Source organism: Bos javanicus, chromosome 6 (genome assembly GCF_032452875.1).
Source record: "Bos javanicus breed banteng chromosome 6, ARS-OSU_banteng_1.0, whole genome shotgun sequence".
Lineage (NCBI taxonomy): Eukaryota > Metazoa > Chordata > Mammalia > Artiodactyla > Bovidae > Bos > Bos javanicus.
In genome coordinates, this window is record NC_083873.1 from 22,812,258 (window position 1) to 22,837,870 (window position 25,613).

General features: G+C 41.4%; 1 protein-coding gene across 3 annotated transcripts in view; it reads left to right on the top strand.

The window, feature by feature from the left end:
• Window positions 1-1,934: 1,934 nt before the first annotated feature.
• SLC39A8 (solute carrier family 39 member 8) overlaps window positions 1,935-25,613 on the top strand; it is an 83,396-nt gene continuing 59,717 nt past the window's right edge. Inside the window, exons 1-2 of one of the 3 annotated variants that reach the window (XM_061419549.1) lie at window positions 1,935-2,088; window positions 2,519-3,002. In XM_061419549.1, coding sequence (XP_061275533.1) covers window positions 2,784-3,002 — 219 coding nt within the window. In that variant the 5' untranslated portion in view covers window positions 1,935-2,088; window positions 2,519-2,783. Of the gene's footprint in view, window positions 2,089-2,518; window positions 3,003-25,613 lie in introns of those variants that run through there. The other 2 variants (XM_061419548.1, XM_061419551.1) reach the window with 2 other exon arrangements.

Below are 25,613 nucleotides of genomic sequence, written 5' to 3' on the forward strand. Positions count from 1 at the left end.
CCAAAAATAAAGTCTGCCACCGTTTCCATTGTTTCCCCATCTATTTGCCATGAAATGATGGGACTGGATGCCATGATCTTCGTTTTCTGAATGTTGAACTTTAAGTCAAATTTTTCACTCTTGTCTTTCACTTCCATCGAGAAGCTCTTTAGTTCTTCTTTGCTTTCTGCCATAAGGGTGGTGTCTTCTGCATATTTGAGGTTATTGATATTTCTCCTGGCAATCTTGATTCTAGTTTGTGCTTCATCCAGCCCATCCAAGCAAAATGTGAGAGATAGCCAAATAGCTGATGAATAAAATTTTATTTTAAAAAATCCACAATATAAAATTTGTATTACTTGAAACCCATTCACATTCGTGGAAAGTTCAACATCTTATCAATGTTGCAGTTCCAGTAGGAATGAACAACTTGCTGGGTTTAGGTGAATCATTTAGAACATTCATTGATTTCCAAGAATCACCTTGAGTTATTGGGGTCAAAAGGAAAAATGGGCAACAAACTATATGTAAGGATCCAAGAAAAATCTTAAAGTGTCCCCATCAGTTGTGTAATTTAAGAACGTAAGTGTGATATGAACGTATTTCAGGCCCTTGGTGAAATGTTTGCCCTTTGGCACCAATGTAATTCTGTAAATTAGTAACAACAAACACACAGATTTCATAATTGGAAGGGACACACCATAAAGATCATTTTGTTGATATTCCTCCAAGGCAGGAAACCTACTACATACCCATGATTTTAAATCACTTTCAATCATGGGGAAATCACTACCTCCCGAAGCAGCTGTGCCTTATTTTCTGCAGAAATCTTCCTCTTGGTAACTTTTTCCTCTTATTGCTGCCTTCCAAGCTCTCTGGTTAGAACACAGGCAAACCTTCTTCGTGGGCTTCCCTGGTGGCTCAGTGGTAAAGCATGCTTGCAAAGCAGGAGATGCAGTTCTGATCCCTGGGGAAGATCCCCTGGAACAGGCAATGGCAACCTATTCCAGGACTCTTGCCTGGGAAGCCCAGGGATAGAGGAGCCTGGTGGGCTACAGTTCATGGAGTCACAAAAGAGTTGGACACAACTTTAGTGACTAAACAACAACAAAATTTTCTCCATAGGGACAGTCCTGCAGATATGTCCCCCTAGATCATCCTTCTGGAATTTTCTCTCCGTGTCTCTTTCTTCCATCAACTAAGTTCCTCGTGGAAAATGAGATTGCCTGCCCCTTGTCTGGAGCTAAATGCCTCTTTTAAAACAGTTGTAGGAAGCCGTGCACTCTCCCCCGTGAAATACAAGAACAGCGCTCTGAATTCCTCTTACCGTCTTTCTGTCACAGTGAATCGTGGTTTCAGTTTATTTCTGGACAGTGGTAGCTACCAGACACAACCTTTGCCCTCAAACACCGCGTACACTTTGCACAAACTTGTTGACCTTACACCTAAGTCGGCTTTTCTTGAACTCTCATCTGAACAAACAAACAATTCACTCTGATCTGCGGATATCCCGTGCGGCGTCAGGAAGGGCCGGGTAGAGCAGTGCCGGCTCTGAGCTCGCCACCGCCGCTGCAGATTGGGTTTCCTTTTTCTCTTGACTTTAAGAAGTAAGACAAAAAAGCAATTCCGGCTAATCTCTTAGACAATGCTGAGGGTTCCAGGCTCCATTTCAGGAAGCTGGTTTCAACAAGGTAACAAAGAGACCACCAAGGTCAGAAAGGAGGCGTGGGAGATCGACCGGGAGGTGGCATTCAGGTAACTCCCCGAGGGTGAGGGTGGGGAGCCGGCGCCGCTGGGGGTAGGAGTGCGCCCCGCCCGCCAAGAGCCGATGACAGCGGCTGTGCGCCCCGGCGTGGACGCGCGCGGGAGTCCAGGCCGGCGAGCGTGTCACCACGTGCTGCGGGGAGGCGGGGACAGGGCCCTCCTCCTCTGGTTATTTGTAAAGAGCGCGGGGCCGGAGCTCAGAGTTTTTACCGCGGACTCGCCAGGGATAGTGTTGAGAGAAGGGGAGGGAGGGAGTGGAGGGAAGAAAGAAGGAGAGAGAGAGGGACTGATTTACGTGGACAAAAACAGACGCAGAAATACACAGGCGAGGTGAGAGGTTAGCAGGTCAGCTCACCTACTTCTCTACTTGCCAAGGAAGATCTGGGAGATCTGGGAGAGGGAGGGTCCCGTTTAGACGGTCAAACCCCAGGACTCCGAAGGGGCCATTTCCTGCAGCTGGCTGGGGACTGCACGCCTCACCCCTTCTAAGTTTGCAGATGGAATTAATCAGAAAGAAAGGAAGGGGAGGTGGGGTTCTGTAGCCAGTGTAGTTTTCTTCCTAAAAAGTGACGTGATTTGGGGCTTTAGATCCGGAAGGAGCATGTGTCTTCACACTGCAAGCTAATCCTGGAATGTCTGCAAACTCCGCTCCGGGGCAATTGGCCCCAAGCCCGGCGGGGCGTCTGAGGGGTCCGGTCTCGCAATGCTCCCGAGGCCGACCGGCGGGTAGCCGGGTGGCCTTTATCTCTGTCCCCCTTTGTCCTTTTTATCTCAGGTTCTCCAGGAGGCCCGGGGGCCCGCTCTGTCTATCGCTCCCACCCCGCCCTCCCCGCCCGGCTGTACCGCCACTTCAATGCCCGGCAGGTCGCGGGCTGCTGCTATTTCGAAGGCGCCGGAGGACCAGGTGCGCCCCGCGCCACCGCTGACCCGGACCGGCGCCGACGCCTGACGGGAGCCCTTGGGCACCGACGCGGCTGCGCCCGTCCCGTCCCTGTGCGCTCCAGTCCGTTTTGGGCCCGTGAGGGGCAACCGCGGCCACGATGGCTCCGGGTCGAGCGGTGGCTGGGCTCCTGCTGTTGGCGGCCGCTGGCCTCGGAGGGGAGGCGGAGGTGCCCTGGCTCGCCTTCAGCGAGGATGTGCTGAGCGTGTTCGGCGCCAACCGGAGCCTGTCGGCGGCGCAGCTCGGGCGCCTGTTGGAGCGTCTGGGAGCCGCCCCCGTGGAGGGCGCCCCCGAGCCCGGACAGCTGCACTTCAACCAGGTAGGGCCGGGCCGGGCCGCCCTTCCCCAAACGCCGGGGTGTCAGGGGACGTCCATTTGTACTTGAACGTTGATTAAAGGAGACAAGCGCAGGAGAAAGAACTTGGTTTTGTCTCTCAAGTGTGAGGCGGGTCCTGTTTTTTTTTTTTTTTTTACTGGATCTGACCTTCTAGCCGAGGTTAAAGGGCTGGCGGTGACGAGGGAACCAGAAACTGCAGTTTTATGCCCGATGAATTGAGCCGTCGGACGCTTGTGGTTATAAGATTTTATGCAAAAGTTTATGAAGTAGTTGAGTGCGGGAAGCACCTTGAGAGATGCGTTTGAGATACGAATGGCGTACTGAAGTCTTCCTGGCAGAGACAGTGGCTCACAGGCACCCCTGTTAACAGCTGCTTGGTGGGTAACAGCTGCTAGCAAGGTATAATGTAGTTCTGTCTTTCCCTTGTAAGTTACAGGAGGCACTTAGGGCTGAAGGGCTTATTGTATAGAGACCAAGGAGGCCGAGGGGGCCCTGAGACCAAGATCACACGTCAACTGGTGATGGAACTGTGTTTAGAGCCATAGTTTTTATTCATCTATCAGGTCAAAAGTTTGGTTCTAATATTCATTCATTCAAACAAAAAGAAAAAAACCTATCTTAGTACAGATACACAGCATTATTTAGGCGTTTGGTAATTCCTAAGATTTAACGATCATCCTAAGTTACCGAGGCGCAGTTAAGACCATACATGTCAGTAAACTTCAAAATGGGTATTAGAGATTCTTCATTATTTTCATAATAAATAGCCTATGATTATTTATTAAAATTGTGAAATAAGCAAAGTGTGCTTTTAGCATCCTCCCCCAAAATCCCCTCTCCTTTTTAAAACTCTGTTAACTCAGTGCTTTGATTGTTTTTTTCCCCCCTTCTGCTGTGGTTCCAGTGATAACTGATGATGAATGGCAGTATTCAGTACTTTCCGTATTGTTTGTCACTTCTGGGTGATGTTAGTTTGTGCTACAAAAAGTTTTGTGGTCCAGAATGTTTGGGAATGTTAAAAAATGTTTGGGAATGTTATACTGTTACTCTACTCCTGGAAATCTAGAGTTTCCCAACGTATCTGGCCTTCGATTACAATTAGGGAAATTTTAATCAGATAGTGAAGTGAAAGTCACTCAGTCGTGTCTTTGTGATCCTATGGACTATACAGTTCATGGAATTCTCCAGGCCAGAATACTGGAGTGGGTGGTGGTGGTGGTTTAATTGCTAAGTCGTGTCCGACTCTTGTGACCCTATGGACTGTAGCCCGCCAGGCTTCTCTGTCCATGGGATTCTCCAGGCAAGAATAAATACTGGAGTGGGTAGCCCTTCCCTTTTCCAGGGGATCTTCACAACCCAGGGATCGAACCCAGGTCTCCCACATTGCAGGCAGATTCTTTACCAGCTGAGCCACCAGGGAGGCCCCTTTAATCAGATAAATTCTTTGTTGATAACCTTATAGTTTGGCATTCATTTTGTTAGAAATATTTTACCTCAATTAAAACATGCAGTACATAAGAAGTATAAGATTCTGATGCCATGAGGTATCAGAGTGCATGTCCTTTGATCTAGAAGGGTTTTATGGTCTTAGGCAAGTTCTTTAGTAAACTGTCTATCTGATTCTTGCATGGCATTACATACCAGAATGTAATGGCTAAGAAATAATACATTGGAAAAGCTGAAATGACTTCATATTATATTGATGTTTTAGAAAATAAGGCAAACAACTAACTTCGTAAGTATTTTCCATCTAGTTGCAGACTCTTCAATCAAGGAACAGCTGAGCTGACTAAAGCATTTTTAGATAGGAGCAGGAGTGGTCAGTCATATGCTTGGAAAGATGCCTGGGGACTTGACTTGCAGCTGCACATCTGTAGCCTACACATTGTTTTGACTTAAATTATCTCCTTATCTTGCAATGTTTGAAGGTGCTGATGAACTATAAAGGGACAAAAGACCCCTGAGCCACACCTTGACAAAGACAGTGGAAAATATACCTAAATAATTTAGGAAAGTTGCTTAAGTTTGTTAGCAGTATGATTCCCAGCTTATGAGTAGGTAGGTACCTCAGTAGGTAAATTATATGTATGTTGACACCTTGTTTTTCATTCTTCTGTTTGCATATTTAACTACCCTCATTATGGCCTCTGTGGACATCAAAAAGAGATGGGGAAAAGCCCCTAATTACTTTGGAAACAAAGGGAAGCCAAGGAAAATTTATCACTTGATCAGACCTAGCAAACATCTGTTTGATGTTCTAAAAAGTTCTACTGATAACAACCATCATCAATTAAATCATGTCCAATGAAATGCCATTCCAGAAGAATCTGTTAATTTGCAGGCATTTACATCTGCTCCAGCAGGAGACTATCCAATTTGGAACAAAATTTAGGGCTGTTAATATCTCCACACCTTAAAGAAGGTAACTTCAGTTTCCTCACCTGCAACAAAGTAGAATAATAATATATGTGAAAAACATGATTTTCTGACTTGGAGGACAGTTGAAAAGATAGAATTTATTTCTTTGGGCCAGGGATTTATTGAATCTTATATGAGATCTATTTACAAACGACGTTGTTTCTTAGCAGCGACTTAGCAGCAGCAGCAGCAGCAGCACATCTGGGAGTTCTCAGTTTATATACTGCTGAAGCCTATCTTGAAGGATTTTGAGCATTACCTTGCTAGCATGTGCTGCTGCTGCTGCTGCTGCTAAGTCGCTTCAGTCGTGTCCGACTCTGTGCGACCCCATAGACGACAGCCCACCAGGTTCCTCTGTCCCTGGGATTCTCCAGGCAAGAATACTGGAGTGGGTTGCGAATTCTTTCTCCAATGCATGAAAGTGAAAAGTGAAAATGAAGTTGCTCAGTCTTGCCCGACTCTTAGTGACCCCATGGACTGGAGCCTACCAGGCTCCTCCATCCATGGGATTTTCCAGGCAAGAGTACTGGAGTGGGGTGCCATTGCCTTCAGCAAGTACTATTAAATTAGCTTGTTGCTTTGGGAGATCAAAGGGACCTGAGTTCAAACTGGAGACAATAGAATGATTGAGTTTACTGTTTTGCTTCTTATGGTTTCTGAGGGTACAAAGAGCAGGTAGAAGAAGTAGGCCAAACAAGTGAGAGGAAGGAGCTCTTTTATCTAAATGGGTCTCTGGGGCCTAAGACAAAGTGTAGGTCTGCTCTATCTGAGGGAGTTTCTAGAATACAAAGGGATCGCTTCTTGGCCTTTTGGCTAAGATCAAGCGTAGAATACAAAGGGAAGCCCCAGCTGAGTGAGTACCCTGGGTGATTAACTGAGGGGATTTAAGAATGGGCTCAGTGCCACCGTTTGTTTGTTCTGATAGTCCTATCTCATTCTCCAAGTGGTCTTTTCTCTTCATTTCTCCTTCAAAACCCCGAATTTCTAAATTATCACACTCAGCTGCAGGAAATGTTTCTATTTAAATCAGTCTCCTGGGGAGGGTTAGTAGGGGTGATGGGGGTGTGGGTGTGGCAGGTTGGCTTGGGAGGCAACCTTTGTTTCCCGCCTTCACTCAGCCTTTGACTTCTGCTTCTCTCTCCAAACTGCATTTTTTCTTTTGATAGAAATCTTCTAGCATAGCTCCTGCATCTTTTTTTTTTCATTCATAGGTTGTTTTAAAACATCTTTCAATTCATAGTCAATCTTCATAAAGCACTACTTGGAGTATGCCTCTCTCCTTTTGGTTCTCCTCCATGAATTCTCTCGGCTGGTGAAGTCTAAATCTGGAGTCTGGCATTTGAGGCTCTGCACAGCAAGGTTAACCCTGAGATATCAACCAAACCTGCCCAGACCTAGCACTCACTACATTAAACTAGTTACTCTTCTACGACTTCACCGTCTACTTTTATTCAAGCACTTTTTACCTCATTTTCTTCCTTGCACCCTTTCCTGTTCCCAGCTCGGTTATCCTTCATTTCCTTGAATTGCCCTCTCAAAATCTTACAGTTTTAAAAACCCAGATACACTTTTTCCATAAAATATTTCTAGGACTTCACAGCCACTGCTGATATGCCAATTTCTCTTTTTTTGAATTCTTGAAATTTTTTCATTATGCTGATGAGACTTAGCTATTCATGTGTTCTAGAAATATTTTGAATAACTACTATACTCTAATTAGAGTGGTCTTTTAAAAGTACAAACCTAACCATACTGCTCATTTTTTAAGAACAGTTAAATACCTTTAAGACAAACTTCGAACACTTAAAAGTGGCTTAAGTCTTTTTATGACCTGGTTCCTGTATATTTCCCAAGTCTTATCCTTTGCTACTACTCCAGTCTTCATAGACTGCTGGTAGTTCCTGGTTCTGCATACACATCTGCTTATGCTTTAGTTATCAGTTTAGACATTACTTCTTCCAAGAAGCCTTTCTTAGCCTGTTCAGGGGTTTAGTAGAAGCCCCTATATTAATTGGTGCCTCTGCAATCATAACATATATTGAAATTATAGTATAATATGTAAATAATTTATATATATTTTAATTTTCTGTTCACATGGTTGAATGTCCTCCCCTTCTCTGATATGATTTTGAATAAATTGAAGGGAATGATCTGACTCATCTCTTTAGGGGCTAGTGTAATGCCTGGTACACAACACATATTCATTATATGTGTATATGTATAATATATATATGTATATTATATATATACACTTTTTTTTTAGCCAAGCCAGGTGGGGTCTTAGTTCTCTGACCAGGGATTGAACCTGGGCCCTCAGCAGTGAAAGCTCCATGTCCTAAACACTGGAATGCCGTGGAATTTCCCATTATATATATTTTTGAATGAATGAGTGAAGATTGCTTAATATGAGTAAGGCAGTTTGAGCCCTCACATGACTTTAGTTTCTAGATAGATGTATGACATAATGCACATATGACTACAATGTATAATAGAATGAGATATTTGATTAAAGAATTTTAAACAAAAGTGGAATGGGATCGGACTTGTGTTTTTAAAGAAAATTCTTCTGCATGAAAGTGTGGAATGTGTCAGAGTGGGTCGAGACAGGAGCTGAGGCAACTGCAGTGGTTTGTAGGAGCTGTAATGATGGCTTGAACCTGGAGAGCCCATCAGGAGGCCTAGGAGAGCAGCCATGACTGAGGAGTAGGGAAAAAGTCCCAAAGACAGGTATTTTCTACTGCAGCCTTTTGTCTGTAGTGGTCATGTAACTATTATTAGACCTTTCCTTTCATTAATTTATGGCCCGAGGATGCCAGAGGAAGAGGCAGGGAGGTAACTTGGCTTATTTCAGGGGGTCAGGCTGGTGGTCTGTAGCAAACACAGGAGCGTGTGTGTGTGGTTATTGCATGCATGTTGTATGCATAGCTTGTCGTTTATTGTACTTTTTCCTGGTATGCGAGCGGGTAACAGTGCATTAGATGAAGGACATGCTGGGAAGCACTGATTGTAGATGGATGAGAGAAAGCATCTGTTGTTGCCCTCTTTTTTTTTTTTTTTCTTTCTTTTATGTTCTGAAAAATGATGGGATCAATGTCCTAGGAATGCCTTTCAGGTGAAAAACTGTCTGGGATGGCAGGATGGAAGGGCGTGGTTGTACTTACGAGACAATGGACTTACTCTGATTTATTATATCATTCTATTTAACTTGACTGTGTACAGTGTGATCATTGTTTCCAAAAGGTTTTGAGAAAATGAGAGACACTCATAGCTCACTTGACCATGATGTCAAGAGCTTAGTTTGCTCCCTTGCCAGGGATGATGGTAATCTATATGAGGAAATACCCTTCATTCTTTCCATAAATAACTCCCAAGTCTGCATCTTCACCCACTACCCTAGGAGTCACATAGGCCTTTGTGTACATAAAATAAATAATTATAGCTAAGGATTTATTGTTTTCTTTTTCTTTTTCGGTATGACATACTCAACCAATTTATTTGTATTAACACATTTCAAAATCACAACAATCGTATGATAAGGATACCATTATTAACTTTACACAAGAGAAATATGTGGTTCTGAGAGATTATGTAACTCAGCAAAAATCAAACAGTAAGTGGTAGAACCTCAGACAATCCTAAATCCTGTCGACTAAAAAAGATGCATAACTTGAGAGCTGTGAGTTAAGTTTTATTTGGGGCAAAATGAGGACGGCAAATGAGGAGATAGCACCTCAGTTAGTTCTGGGAGACTGCTCCAAAGAGGCAGTGTGGGAAAGTCAATAGATAATATTTTGGTGAAGGGGGAGTTCAGTGCAATTAAGCACTCGTTTTACAAAAGGTTTTCTGCTAGTTATTAGGAGCTTCGTAATGTCATCATGAAGGGATTTAGTACTTTTCTAGATATGAGGAAATGCAAAGATTGGCTTATGAAATCAGTTCCTGAAAATATCTGACTATCCAAAGACCTGTTCCATCAGAGTGCCTGGAGCACAGAGTGCCTCATTCCACTCTGAGCTTCCTCAGGAGGTGTTGAAGGTCAGCAGCTGCAGCAGCGCAGGGTTCAATCTCTGCAGATGCAGGTGGCAAATGTCCTTGATGTTCAGCCGCTGGCAATGCTCTTGGCAAGTGCCAGTTTGTAGTTGACATACTAATAGTGGATTTTTTGAATTTTACTTTAAAAAATCATACTGTCTCTAGCCAGGGCAACTGTTACCTCAGATTTTGGGCTAACCATCAATTACTTGGGCTTCTCTGGTGGCTCAGATGGTAAAGCGTCTGCCTGCAATGCGGGAGACCTGGGTTCAATTCCTGGGTCGGGAAGATCTCCTGGAGAAGAAATGGCAATCCACTCCAGTACTCTTGCCTGGAAAATCCCATGAACGGAGGAGCCTGATAGGCTACAGTCCATGGGGTCATAAAGAGTCCGACACGACTGAGCGACTTCACTTTCACTTTCAATTACTTATCTAGCTACATTGCTTGATCACTTTAAGGGCAAAAAAATTATAATGATGATGATGGGTCCTTGTCCTCAGAGAGCTTTTAATCTAAGAAATAGGTGGGAATTTGTGGGAAATATGTAAGGCAAAACTGCAATAGTTAAATAATCACTGAGAGAAATATTACCAGACATATCACAAGACTGTGTGTGATTAATTGCCAAATGAACACTTTTGGTAGCATGCTCTAATTGTTGAAAAGAGTGAGGGAGCCTTTTGGGAAACACCTCGTGAAGGAGTTACTAGTCAGTCAGTTCTCTTTTTTTTTTGGAGAATTTTGCTTGTTTGGTTTGGCTTTTAAAATACTTACTTGATGAACATCTGCTAGTACCAAATGTCTGTGCTATTAATCACAAGATGGATTTTCCAGTGGGTTCCATGAATTCTCTAATAGAAGGAAAATTTATTTTATTTCTTTCTTATATGTTGAATTTTTCTTGGAGAAAATATTTTGGCAACAATAGTTCTCCTAATTCTGAGTTACAAAGTTTTCCTGGAGAATGGCATATTAATCAACTTCTTTCTTCTGTGGATAGATTGTGGGTGTGGGAGAAATACGCATGCCTAGTGTTAAATTTTTCAGTCTTGTTCTCACTTTTACTCCAGAAGAATTCTACCAATGAATTTACTCTCTCTTCTGGCAGTTTAGAGTATACATCCTTCTTTTTTAAAAAAAAATTGTGCTATATTCTCTCTGGCAGATAATTCTTTTTTATACATATTAATTAATCATCTTTTTTCTTTTTTTATTGATGTACAATACTGTATGTTACTGGTGTACAATATAGTGATTCACAGCTTTTAAAAATTATACTTCATTTATAATTATAAAATATTGGTTATGTTCTGTACACTGCACAGTATATCCTTATAACTTATATTATACACTGTAGTTTTCTCCTCTTAATCCTGCAAGTCCTCCTTTTTCATTCCTGTGAAGCAGCTGCATTGCTGACTGCATGATACTGGAGAAAGAGGATTGTGCTTCGGTGCTAGGGAATGAATTGACGTAATGAGGGAAGAGCAGAGTATTTTAACAAAATTCCTAACTCTTGGACTCTCGTTGCCACTAAGGTGAGAGTTTGAACTCTAACACAGTTATGAAGAGAGGGCGTAGTAAACTTTCCCCCTTAATTGAGGTAGATCTTCATTTCTCTTTAGAGATGTTCAAAGTGGAGTAGCTGGGTGGGAGATTTTGAGTTTTTGTGCTTTCCATGGTTCACACCATATTTCTGTTTCTTAAGGATGCCCACCTTGGGAGATGTTGAGAGGCAAAGTCTTCATTTTCCCATCATAAAAACCCATTGCTTTTCAACTATGACTGGAGCTTAAGAATGTTTTCTTTACATTCAGTATACATTTGAATCCTTGAGGTTCTATTTCTTTTGCTGATAGTAGGGGCTTGGGGAAGACTCTTGAAAGAGTCCCTTGGACAGCAAGGAGATCAAACCAATCAATATTAAAGGAAATCAACCCTGAATATTCATTGGAAGGACTGTTGCTGAAGCTGAAACTCCAATACTTTGGCCACCTGATGCGAAGAGCAGACTCACTGGAAAAGACTCTGCTGCCGGAAAAGATTGAGGGTAGGAGAAGCGGAGACGGAAGATGAGATGGTTGGATGGCTTCACTGACTCAATGGATATGAATTTGAGCAAACTCCAGGAGATTGTGAAGAACAGAAAAGGCTGGCATGCTGCAATCCATGGGGTCACAAAGAGTCAGACATGAGTAAGCAACTGAATGACAATAACCAACAGGGTTGGGGGAGAAAATAGGAATATAAATAGGCATGGGAAATAGGCCTGAAGTTGAGAAGGACTGACATTTCTCAGGGAAAAGCAAAGCAACCTGCAGTGAGGGTTAGTCTAATGCGGTTGGTAATAAGAGTTTGCCAGTTACTTGGATTCAGAGTGGCATTTCCTCAAGGGACTGTCCATATAACTAAGTGCACACAGTTAATATTAGGATCATTTACAATGCAATTTGTTAAAAAAAAAGATTGTTACTAAACTCTATAAAACCTAAGAAACTTGTAGGTTTCAGAGAATGTTCCCATTTCCAGTTCCAGGTGATGGTAGATTCTTATTTGTAATTGAATATTGAAACTAATTTATTCTCCAACTGTTCCCAGTGTCTGTCTCAGGAGCCAAATGGGTTTGCTGAGTCTTGAGATTTATTTTATAAAGAAATGAAACTATCACTGAATTACCTTTGTAATGATGGAATTTCGGAGCATAGAAAATCTTCAGAATGGAGCCTTGTTTAATTTGGTTTCCATATCCTTCCAAAGATCCTCTGTTGTTTTTCTTGGCCTGAAGTTTAAAGAGAACAAAAACAAAAATCTGTGAATTCTAGATCAAAGGTGTTAACCTGAAAAGTAGTATTATGCCTTCCAAGTCCAAATATTTAGTACCTTACTTTATTTATACTTAACTGAATAGAGTAAAAAACTCAGGCAAGCCTTGATAAGGCCTCTAAGGCTTTATTTCTGTGAACCTAGTTCAAAAATAATACACTTGTCATCGATACATTCAGTGGGTTTCTTAGGTCTCTAACTATAGAAGAGAGTACAACAAAATGGTTAACAATTTAGTCTTAATAGTTAAACCAGGCCTGGTCTGAAATTCTAATTCTGTCACTTATTAGCTGGGTAATCACAGCCAAGTGACTTAACCTCCTTAATCCTCAGTTTTCACATCTGTGAACTGAAAGAATCAAACTTATCATAGGGTAGTTGTGAACTAAGATATATGAACAATAATAATAATTACTGAGCATTCATTATATTTTAGACACTTCTATATTTAGTGTATTATGTGTAGTAAGTCAAACAAAGAAGCTGTATTTTTTTCCTGTATTACTTCAAATAGCAAGTAAAAAGTGCATGTAAAATACTTAGTCTGGCTCAAATTATGTGCTTAATGTATAGTTATTTTCATTATAATACTGTGTTAGTTGATGCAGCTTTACAATAGCTTAGTGATGATGCTGTGAAAGTGCTGCACTCAATATGCCAGCAAATTTGGAAAACTCAGCAATGGCCACAGGACTGGAAAAGGTCAGTTTTCATTCCAATCCCAAAGAAAGGCAATGCCAAAGAATGCTCAAACTACCACACAATTGCACTCATCTCACACACTAGTAAAGTAATGCTCAAAATTCTCCAAGCCAGGCTTCAGCAATACGTAAACCGTGAACTTTCAGATGTTCAAGCTGGTTTTAGAAAAGGCAGAGGAACCAGAGATCAAATTGCCAACATCCGCTGGATCATTGAAAAAGCAAGAGAGTTCCAGAAAAACATCTATTTCTGCTTTATTGACTATGTCAAAGCCTTTGGCTGTGTGGATCACAATAAACTGTGGAAAATTCTGAAAGAGATGGGAATACCAGACCACCTGACCTGCCTCTTGAGAAACCTATATGTAGGTCAGGAAGCAACAGTTAGAACTGGACATGGAACAACAGACTGGTTCCAAATAGGAAAAGGAGTACGTCAAGGCTGCATATTGTCACCCTGCTTATTTAACTTCTATGCAGAGTACATCATGAGAACCACTGGGCTGGAAGAAGCACAAGCTGGAATCAAGATTGCCAGAGAAATATCAATCACCTCAGATATGCAGATAACACCACCCTTATGGCAGAAAGTGAAGAGGAACTACAAAGCCTCTTGATGAAAGTGAAAGAAGAGAGTGAAAAAGTTGACTTAAAGCTCAACATTCAGAAAATGAAGATCATGGCATCTGGTCCCATCACTTTTTGGCAGATAGATGGAGAAACAATGGAAACAGTGTCAGACTTTATTTTTGGGGGCTCCAAAATCACTGCAGATGGTGACTGCAGTCATGAAATTAAAAGATGCTTACTCCTTGGAAGGAAAGTTATGACCAACCTAGATAGCATATTTAAAAGCAGAGACATTACTTTGCCAACAAAGGTCTGTCTAGTCAAGGCTATGGTTTTTCCAGTGGTCATGTATGGATGTGAGAGTTGGACTGTGAAGAAAGCTGAGCGCTGAAGAATTGATGCTTTTGAACTGTAGTGTTGGAGAAGACTCTTGAGAGTCCTTTGGACTGCAAGGAGATCCAACCAGTCCATTCTAAAGGAGATTGGTCCTGGGTGTTCATTGGCAGGAATGATGCTAAAGCTGAAACTCCAGTACTTTGGCCACCTCATGTGAAGAGTTGACTCATTGGAAAAGACCATGATGCTGGGAGGAATTGGGGGCAGAACGAGAAGGGGATGACAGAGGATGAGATGGCTGGATGGCATCACTGACTCGATGGACGTGAGTCTGAGTGAACTCCGGGAGTTGGTGATGGACAGGGAGACCTGGCGTGTTGCAGTTCATGGGGCTGCAAAGAGTCGGACATGACTGAACAACTGATCTGAACTGTACTGAACTATCTTTAACAAAATTGTCTTTCACTGGAGGCCGGGGCACCTTAGGATCAGTCAACTTAGAAGAAAGCACTGCTATAAAAAGAGGGCAGGGATTAATGAAATAAAAAGTTCAGTGAGAACTACATCAGTCCAGTGAATTTGGTGTTAGTTTCCATGGTGATTCTCCTCTTGAGAAAGACTTTACTATTTGCCTCTTCCTTTTCATCAAACAGTAGTATTAAACTCCTGAAAATGTAAACATTAGAGACTAATGAAATAATTTGAGTATTTCAATAGACATTGAAATTGTAAACATTCCCTCTTTTCCAGAGGGCTTCAGAGGCTTTATTTAGGGGTTTTATAATTTTTTTATGTTTGTAATTTTTGTTTTATAATTTTTGTCCAAAGTTTACATCAGTACTGAAATGTGAATGATTGGAAGTCCACATTATACTTGTAGAAAAGGATGTAATTGTGGTTTTAAGTTCAAGACCTCCGTATGGGTTTTGTAAGCCAGAAGAATCCAAGGTTCTCCAGATTCAGTTGACTTTTTCAGTTGGAAAGTAGGTAAGAGAACAGGAGCCACTGTGGTCTCACAGTGATAAGTGAGGGACATTTCTCTTCAGGGACAGGGAAAGAGAAGTTAGGCCAAACTTCAAAGGAGAGGTAAAATTAGGAGGTCAATTCTGATTTGGGTCACACACCCTGCTGTAAATGACTATTGGACATATATCCACATGGACCCTTCTATTAAGGGAGGCATCCTATTGATGATATCAGGTACTTGAGTTTGAGTAGCAAATCATGATGCTCTGCAGTTTTCTTTAGGAACAGGGATCTCAGAATTCAGGTATATCTTTTGGTTACTTTTCTTACACATTTTAATGAGAAAGTCTAGACACTGGATTAGAAAGTCTCTAATCTTGGGATGAATGCCATTTAAGTAAAGGTTCAGGTAGGACCTTCCCTCTAGCAGAGGAAGCAAGTGCTGGTAGTAGCGGTAGTTAACACTTACGGAGTACTCATCATGTGCCAGGCATTATACCTTCTTATGTACTGTCCCAATAAGCCTCTTAATCTCACCGGGTAAGTACTCTAGGTATTCCATAAACAAACCCAGTCTCGCTGAGACCTCCCTCAGCCTCATAGCTCAGAAATGGCAGAGTGAGGATTTCACTCCAGAATGACTTGACTTCAAAACCCTTGCTCTCTCCACTGTTGCTTCTCATATGGAAGAATATAATCCTGGTTTGTTTTCCAAAAATCTTAGTGCCTCATATATTATCCAAGTGCCTAGATGTCAAGGTAGAACTGATGCCGGTTTCTTGAAGCCCCTGGAAACAGTGCATTTTTTTTTTTCCAGTAAAGCAAGAAAAAAATTATTATTATTGTTTTCACCTGCTGAACTGCTTGCAGTAGTCAGGTCTAGTGCTAAAATATGATTGTTAATTCCTTCACAAGCTATTTTTCAACCTGACAATATTATTTCGTGATCATTGACATTTGATATTCCAAGCAGTATTGTCAGAGAATTAGAACATAGCAGTTTCCCCAGAAACTGAGGCACAAATAAGTCATCTGGCAGAAATCACCACGTGCCCAGATTTGTCTGGGAGAATAGAGGTACCAATTTTGAATCCTCAGTTCTTCTCCATTGTTCTGGTTTTAGGCAGGTGTTGCTTTAGTGTGGCTCTTGTGCTATAAATCCCCTGAATATCCCATGGTCCTCGTGCCTTAGTTTCTATATATAACTTGGGCAGTGGTACTATATGAAGCCTATTCCATTTTCTTACCTTCCAGACACTCCTCAGCACATTGTAGTCTGGCTGTTTCCCCAACACTCTAAAGAATGCTCTAAATTGCTCTAAAGGATGTCACCCAGAATGTCTTACTGCTAAATACAATGGGAGAGTCTCAGGCTTTACCTCCGTTAATTTTGATGATGTTGAACACTTCCTCCTTGAAATCCACACTCTTCTTGCCCGCAGCTGTGCCTTCCTTGGTTTGAATTTTTTACCTCTTTGGCTGTTTCTTTTCAATTTATGTCGTTTGCTCATCCTTTAAATCTTGATGTTCCTCAGGGCTCTGTCTCAAGCCCTCTTCCTTTTGGTTTTGCACACTCTCTCTGGGCAACCTCAGTCACTCCTCTGGCTGCAGTTATCACGTCTCTGTGGATGCTTTTTGCATAGGTTGGCTTGGTCCACATTTCTCTCTTGATGTTCAGCTTGCACATCCTGTTGCCAATTGATGTCTAACTCTCTCCCCTCCCCAACTTATCAGGTCTAAACCTGTCCCAAATGGAACTCATCAACTCCATCCTTTCTCCACCCACACCTTCTGGTAATCAGTCTCAGTGATCAGCATCACCGTCCACTCCATTGACTAAGATGAAAAACTGGATGTTATTCTTGATGCCTCTCTCTCCCTACTTCCCATGTCAAATGCACATAAGTCCTGTCACAGTAACTTAAACATTGCTTATTTAATATATCTAAATTCCAGTGTTCTCTTTTGTGTAAGGAGAAGAGTTTTGCCTGCTTTATGGGATTGTTGTGAGATAAATTAGATACTGTATCTTGAATTGTGTTTGTGCCCGGCAGGCTGCTGCTCACTGCATTCTGTGCTGCCCCTTGTCCTATCTTTCACATTGCTGCCAGATTTATATCTCAAGTATGCAAATCAGATCATTTCACCATCCTCAGATGCTTATAATTACTGTAAGAATAAATCTAAACTCCTTGCCTGATATTTAAGGCCCTATAGTACCTACACTTACCTCTTGTATGTCTCCAACCTTATTTCTTCATATCTCATCTTAGGTGTTATTTTCTCCAGGAAGACTTGGACAGTCCTGTTACTTTAGGGGAGGTTAGTTATTCTGTCTCCTTCTCATAAATGGATCTACCCTAACACTTATCAGGCCATACTGTAATAATTTATTATTATTTTTTAAAATCTGAACCTGTAGTAGTAGTCTCTGAGATCTATTGTGAGACTGGGGACTGGGTTTATCTCAGTCAGTTTCTTTTTTTAAAAGTTTTTTTTGTTTTGATGTGGACCAATTTTAAAGTCTTTATTGAATTCGTTGCAACATTGTTTCTTTTTTATGTCTTTTTTTTTTTTTTTTTTGCTGCAAGGCATGTGGGGTCTTAGCTCCTCCCGTCAACTGACCCTGTACACCCTGCATTGGAAGGTGAAGTCTTAACCATTTGACTCCCAGGGAAGTCCTTCAGTCACTTTCTGTATTCCTGTAATTAGCATCAGTTCAGTTCAGTTCCATCACTCAGTCATCATGTCCAGCTCTTTGTGACCCCCTGGACTGTAACACGCCAGGGTTCCCTGTCCATCACCAATTCCCAGAGCTTGCTCAAATTCATGTCCATCGAGTCGGTAATGCCATCCAACCATCTCATCTTCTGTCGTCCCCTTCTCCTGGGACCCTTCAATCTTTCCCAGCATGGGGTTTTTTTCCAATGAGTCAGTTCTTTGCATCAGGTGGCCAAAGCATTGGAGCTTCAGCTTCAGCATCAGTCCTTCCAATGAATATTCAGGACTGATTTCCTTTAGGATGGACTGGTTTGATCTTCTTGCAGCCCAAGGGACTCTCAAGAGTCTTCTCCAATACCACAATTCAAAAGCATCACTTCTTCAGCACTCAGCTTTCTTTATAGTCCAACTCTCACATCTATACATGACTACTGGAAAAACCATAGCCTTGACTAGACAGACCTTTGTTGGAAAGTAATGTCTCTGCTTTTAAATATGCTGTCTAGTTTGGTCATAACTTTTCTTCCAAGGAACAAGCGTCTTTTAATTTCATGGCTGCAGTCACCATCTGCAGTGATTTTGGAGCCCAGAAAATATGGTCTATCACTTGTTTCCATTATTTCCCCATCTATTTGCCAAGAAGTGATGGGACCAGATGCCATGATTTTAGTTTTTGAAGGTTGAGTTTTAAGCCAGCTTTTTCACTGTCTTTCACTTTCATCAAGAGGCTCTTCAGTTCCTCTTCACTTTCTGCCATACGGGTAGTGTCATCTGTGTATATGAGGTTATTGATATTTAACCTAGTTACTAGTATAACCTAGTAACTAGCATAGTGTCTGGCATATAGTTGGTATTCAGGTAATATTTATTAAATGAATGAATAACTTCAGCTTTTTACAATAAATTTTCTGCCAATATAGTTTTAAAAATTATTTCAGTCAACCTAGATGTCTCATTTAGTTAAACATAAACCAGCAATCCATTTATTTGATGCAGACATATTAATAAAAAATAGTAGAAAAGAAACTATGTTAAGATTCACCCACGTGTCATATCAATAGAAGGAAATAATAAAGTCTTTATTCCTTCCAATTTTTGAAATTTCTAGAGTTTTTTGGTCATAATTTAGACTCAGATTTTCTCCATAGCCCATAGGTGTAATTTTTAGGACAGCTTGTAAACACTGGTGTCAATATTAGTTTATTTGTGGTTATCAAGTCCCTACTGAGATGATTCTGGGAAAGTTTCAAAGAATGAGCAAAGCAGTTTATGTCTAGAAAAATCTGAGTCTTCAGAATTCCTGGTAAATGGCTCAGGTTATCACTTTGTATTTCTCAGAATTAATATTCAGACACTATGTATTAGTTTCTGATCCTTCATTTACTTCCCTTTCCTCAATCTATCATGCCAGTGATTGTTACAAGTTGAGTGTCTTCTGTGTCTGAAGCTTTGCTGGAAGTTGAGGCAGATAAGAAATAAGACATCCTTCCTCTCTAGATGTTCATGAAGAGATACTCATTTTCATGAACAGATGGTAATACAAGGAAGCACACAATAAGTACTGAATGTGTAAATTCGATGAGTGGGGGAGTCTGGACTGCATAGAAATATTAAGCAGAGGCAGTGGGGGCCGAATGTAGGACAGATAGAAGCTGGATACTTTGAGAGGAGTATCTCAGAATTCTAAGTAGGGATCGTAGGGCAGGCAAAGTCACAGTGAAAGTAAAACATGTGACATTAGAACTGCTTGGTTAAAACAGAGTTTAAGTCTGCTTTTGGAGGAGGGCAAAGGGAGGAAGGTAGGTTGGAGACAGATAAGTCTTCAGTCTTAGGTCTTTAGACTCTTGGCAAAAGGAAAAGTGTGTGTTTGGTTTTGGTGTGTATGAAGGGGCTTAGTTTGAGCAGAAGAGTGATGATGCCAACATTCCAGTAGAGATAGTCTTGTGTGTGGGAGAGGGGTAAAGATAAACAGGATAAGAGATTGATGGAATAAGATTGGTTAGATATTCCCAACTTGTCAGTTAAGTGGCATGTCAAGGCCTGTCTGTTGTTCTTATGCCCAAGACCAAAACGTTTGGTCTCAGGATCCTTTATGATCTGAAAAATTCATGAAGACACCAATATACTAAAGTATGTGTGGTTTATAGCTATTGATATTTGCCATCATAGAAATTAATGTTAAGAAAAATTAAATATTTAATATATCAAGATTAATATAATCAAGATTTATTTAATATATCAATATATTAACTATTTATTTAATATATCAAGATTGATGGGAGAAATATCAATAATCTCATATATGCAGATGATACCACCCTTATGGCAGAAAGTGAAGGAGAACTAAAGAGCCTCTTGATGAAAGTCAAAGAGAGTGAACATGTTGGCTTAAAGCTCAACATTCAGAAAACTAAGATCATGGCATCTGGCAAATAGATGGGGAAACAGTGAAAACAGTGGCAGACTATTTTTTGGGGCTCCAAAATCACTGGAGATGGTGACTGCAACCATGAAATTAAAAGACACTTGCTCTTTGGAAGAAAAGTTATGACCAACCTAGATAGCATATTAAAAAGCAGAGACATTACTTTGCCAACAAAGCTCCATCTAGTCAAAGCTATGGTATTTCCAGTAGTCATGTATGGATGTGAGAGTTGAGTGCAGAATTGATGCTTTTGAACTGTGGTGTTGCAGAAGACTCTTTGAGAGTCCCTTGGACTACAAGAAGATCAAACCAGTCCGTCCTAAAGGAAATCAGTCCTGAATATTCATTGGAAGGACTGATGGTGAAGCTGAAACTCCAATACTTTGGCCACCTGATGCAAAGAACTGACTCACTGGAAAAGACCCTGATGCGGGAAAAGATTGAAGGCGGGAGGAGAAGGGGACAACAGAGGTTGAGATGGTTGGATGGCATCACTGACTCAGTGGACATGAGTTTGAGTAAACTCTGGGAGTTGGTAATGGACAGGGGGGCCTGGCATGCGGTAGTCCACGGGGTCTCAAAGAGTTGGACACGACTGAGCGACTGAACTGAACTGAACTGAAAAGACCTTTTGTTCCTAACAACAAACAGGAGGAGGCCTAGGGAACTACCTCCTTACCCCTGGAGGCAGGTCAGGATCAGGAAGTCAAGAATCCAGGTTATTTGTGCTCTGACACTACACTGGGCTTTTAGGTGAGAGAACCTTGAGAAACTGCATGGAGAGTGGGGCATGGCTGAGAAACTTGTTGGTAGCCGTGGTCAAGTCATAAAATATTGTAAACCTCTTTTAAAGAGTGTATCAAAGCTTTTAAAACTTCTTTTTCTTTAGTAAAAATTAAAAGAAAAAAAAAATCAGCATGTCTTAACTGTATTTGGAGGAACCTGGAAAAAGATGAAAAAACCCCAATGATTTGACTTTATTTTCCTCATTGAAACTGGAATACGTGCATGTTGTCTAAAATATTGGCAAACATAGAGAAGCAGAAAGGAAAAAACAAAAAAAATCGCCCATAATTTCAGCACCCAGAGATAAAAAATGTTAACATTTTGAGGTATGTATCTCTGGATTTTATTTAACTTGGTTTATAGCAGTGGTATTACTATTATTATTATTTTTTTTTGCAGTGGTATCATTTTACACACATTGTTTTGTAGTAATCTGTTTTTTCCCCTTAAAGTGAAAAGTGAAAGTGTTAGTCACTCAATCATGTCCGACTTTTGCTACCCCATGGACTGTAACCCACCAGGCTGCTCTGTCCATGGGGTTCTCCAGGCAAGAGTACTGGAATGGATTGCCATTTCCTTCTCCAAGGGATCTTCCCCAGGGATTGAACCTGCATTGAACCTTCCCCAGGGTATCCTGCATTGAAGGCAGATTCTTTACTATCTCTTTCTCCTTTAAATAATATATCCAGGAAAGGGTCTTTTTGTCTTAAGGAAGAGCTTTGAGAGTGCTGCTGAACATGCACACACATGTGTGTGTATGTACATGTGTGTACATCATGGGAGGGGAGTGCTCCAGTACCATCAAGGCTTCAGTAAGAAAACCTACGGGGAAAATAGAAGAACAAATCTTGGGGAAACAGAGTTGGGATCACTTGATTAGCCACTTCTTACACCTTAGAAGATCATCCTTCTAGAATGTTCTCTTCTCAAACTTTAGACAACTCATGACTCAACTCTAAAGAGGAAATGAAGAGGGGGAAAAGTTCAAGAGAAGATTGGTAGAGGGTGACTGAACACATACACACGTTGTGCAATATCAAGGCGTCTTGGAAGTGGTATGGAGTTCCTTGTAACTGAGGATGGGCAGATCCATTGTTGCGTCATAAACAAACCTGGAAGTGATGCCTGCAGTTGCTCCCACTTTAAGGCTTCCACTACCAGCATGGAGCATTTGAATCACCACTTCCCGGCTCTTCTGCGGTCACCCTTGAAGTGGAAAGTTAATTGAACAGTTCACTGTTTTCAAGGTCAGAAATGGCCTCCCAATTGTTAAACTCAAATCACCTTTTTAAACTTTAAATATTTAAATTGTCCTCTTGGGATCTTTGGCCCGTTGCCATAATATTCGAAACATTCTTGTGTGTATTTCATCTTCTATATTTCTTTTCCTTTTTTTATAATTTTGTTTAAGTAACTACTATGAAAAACCAGTTTGGCAATTGGTTTTAAAAACTTCTGTGAAGACAGTTGAGGGGTTAATTCATTCATTTACTACATTTATTCAACAAGTATTTGCTGACCCTTGCTGTGTGGAGAAGGCAATGGCACCCCACTCCAGTACTCAGGCTTGGAAAATCCTATGGACGGCAGAGCCTGGTAGGCTGCAGTCCATGGGGTTGCTAAGAGTCAGACTTGACTGAGCGACTTCACTTTGACCTTTCACTTTCATGCATTGGAGAAGGAAATGGCAACCCACTCCGGTGTTCTTGCCTGGAGAATCCCAGGGATGGCGGAGCCTGTTGGGCTGCCATCTATGGGGTCGCACAGAGTCGGACATGACTGAAGCAACTTAGCAGCAGCAGCAGCAGCAGCAGCAACTGTGTGTCAGTCACACGGTATTAATATTGTTAGTAATAGCAATAGTTAATACAATACTAAGATATGTGCTCAAGGATTCCAGAGGTTTCTTTCCCATTAAATATTTATTTTAGATCTTCATCTTTTCTTCTTCCTGATACATTCCTAACAATCTGAGACCAGTGTTCCTGGTCTGGCCGTCTTATGTTCATACGGTGGTAGCTTAGGTGGGTGAATCAATAAGCTTACTTCTCTGCTTGAACTGTAAGAATACTGGGTTTAAAGCAGTGATTGGGAAGCAAAGCAAAGAACATCCACTTCTGGATATTCTAGGTTTGGTGATCGTGTTGCAGGGGTGTGTCATGGTCGCATCAGCAGCCGTTGGCATGTGGTAGAGGGTGTTGTGCCCGGTCAGGGCTGTCTGCCTCTTCACTGTGGCTGTTGCACCTGCCCAGCCACACTGGGTGTTTGGGGTGATGAGCCTCTTGGAGGCTGATGGACAATAAGGAAGGCTTATTGGAAGGGCAAAAGTCATGACCTGCTCCCATTGCCCTCTTAATTCTCATCATGGTAAGAAAACTTGACTGATGTTTGAATTTGGCTGATGTTTATTTTTGTGGTCTCTCTTTGGATAGGATGCTAAATATGGTCTAAGAGTAATTTAGCTTGATGATTCAAGTCACTATAAGTCACATTTACACACTATTTATAAGTGTATAAATACATTCCTTGATGGGTCTAAATAGTTCTTTCTTTCATTGTGTTCTTCTTCTCAGTGTTCAGCCCACCTAAACATAGGAGACACAGGAAAGTGTTGGTTTGAATTTTAAGTTGTTTAATCTTGGACAATTTACCTTTCTAAGACATGATTTCTGTATCCCAGATTTCTCTTAAAATCTACTCTAGTATGATAGTTGATGTGGAGATTAAAATAGATTATACATTTATCTTAAGCATATACGAGCACTAGTCTCCTGGGATAGTTTTTTAGTCTCCCATATAGTTTTTATGTACTGGCCAGAATTCCTATAATAACTATTCTTTATAAAATTCATTTGTCAAGTAATCACATAGTTACTTACATTGCTGAGTTCTGCTTTAGGTGAGTTTTTTTGACCCAGTCTTATCTTCCAGCCATCAGAAGCATTGAACTAACATTTCAGATACAGCACATATATCTCCTCCTCCAACAAGCCTTCCCTGACCTCTTCCCTCACAAAACTTTCCATGTGTCTTTATTATATATCAATTTAGAGCAGTTAATTGTTATAGTTATCTGTGAAAGTGAAAGTGTTAGTCACACAGTCGTCTCTGACTCTACGATCCCATGGACTGTAGCCTGTCAGGCTCCTCTGTCCATGGAATTCTCCAGGCAAGAATACTGGAGTGGGTTGCCATTCCCTTCTCCAAGGGATCTTCCCAACCTAGGGATCGAAAACAGCCCTCCTACACTGCAGGCATATTCTTTACTGTCTGAGCCACCAGGGAAGCCCATCGTTATCCATATCTATGTTTTGTTTACTGAATGGTGAGCTTATTGAAGATGGAACCATGTCTTATTCTCAGCACCTACCAGAATGCTTGGCCCGGAGGAGTTTGATCAACCTGTGACTGATTAATGAATAAATGAAAGTGAGGGAGAAGTGGAAGTGGCTTTTATGAGAGCAGAATAGATTCAGAGTTTGCATGGATTCTTATTCAGCCTCTTACCTGTGGCATCTCTTCAGAGAACAAGAGACCTGTCATTCATCTGGGGAACGGGGAGATAGATTACATGACTTCCCTCTCAGCTGTATACGTGGCAAATTCCAGAAGACTAGATGTAGTTCTTACGAAAAACAACAGCTGTCACAGAACAGGGCAGGATGCTAAGAGAAAAGAAGGTGGATAGGGCTCTTTCAGACTTGAATTCTAACTCCAGTTCTACCTCTGGCTCCCTTTGGGACTTTGTAATGAAATTTAAAGTTTGTGTGGCCCAGTTACTTGACAGCCTGGAAAAACGGACTAAACTTGATGTTGCATTCTAGTTTTGATCATCACTGAGTCTAAATGTGTTAGGAGGCCCTTACTTTCCTTCATTTGAGAGCTCAGTTGCTCCTATAGCAGGGTCCTTGTTCAGAATGTGAGCTGCTCAGCTTCCACAGAATCACAGTCTGTGCAAAACAGAATCTGAAACCACCTCTGGGGTGACTCCTGAATGGGATGATGTTTCATTTTTGGTGTAGTGTGAAAGCCTAGGCTTAATGTATGCAGGATCAGATGGTCCTATTGCTTTGTATTATTTAGTGGATGCCATTTGACTAAACAGCCACGTAGATAAGAGAACCCATGTGTTGGGAAAAGGAAGAAGGATGGAGAAGCTTTTTTTTTTTTTTTTTTGCTTTCAGTCAGGTTCTGATGTACCAGGAGCTTTCCTTTGCTAGCTTTAAAAGTATCTTTTGTTTTTGATTTTTTTTGTTCATCATGGATTTTTTTTTTTTTTTTTTTTGCATTGATTTTTATCTCTTTTTTTGGCCACATCCTTAAGTACATGGGATCTTAGTTCCCCAACCAGGGATCAAACCCATGCCCCCTGCAGTGGAAGTTCAGAGTCTTAACAGCTGGACCACCAGGGAAGTCCCCAAAGTGTCTTTTAAATGATTACTTTGAGTATCAATTAGGAGTCTTTCATTTGTAAGTAAAAGAAACTTAAGTGAAATTAGCTTAAGTCAAAAAAGAAATTCATTGACTTAGGTAACTAAGGAGTCAAGGGGGGGCAGAACCAGCTTTAGGAGCAGATGTATCCAGGAGACTAGTGCTTGTATTGGATACCTGCCTTTCTCTGCTTATTAGTTCACCTTCATTCATGTGATGGGAAAGTGGCCAAAGGGACCCATAGCAGTCTGTGGGTCCCTTTGGCCACTTTGCCACCATAGCAATCCTAGTGGAAGGAAATTTCTGCAGTGGCTCCACCAGAGAGTGGACAAGTCTGGGTCCTATGTTCCCTGGTCAGTCACAGCTACATCACGTGGAGGG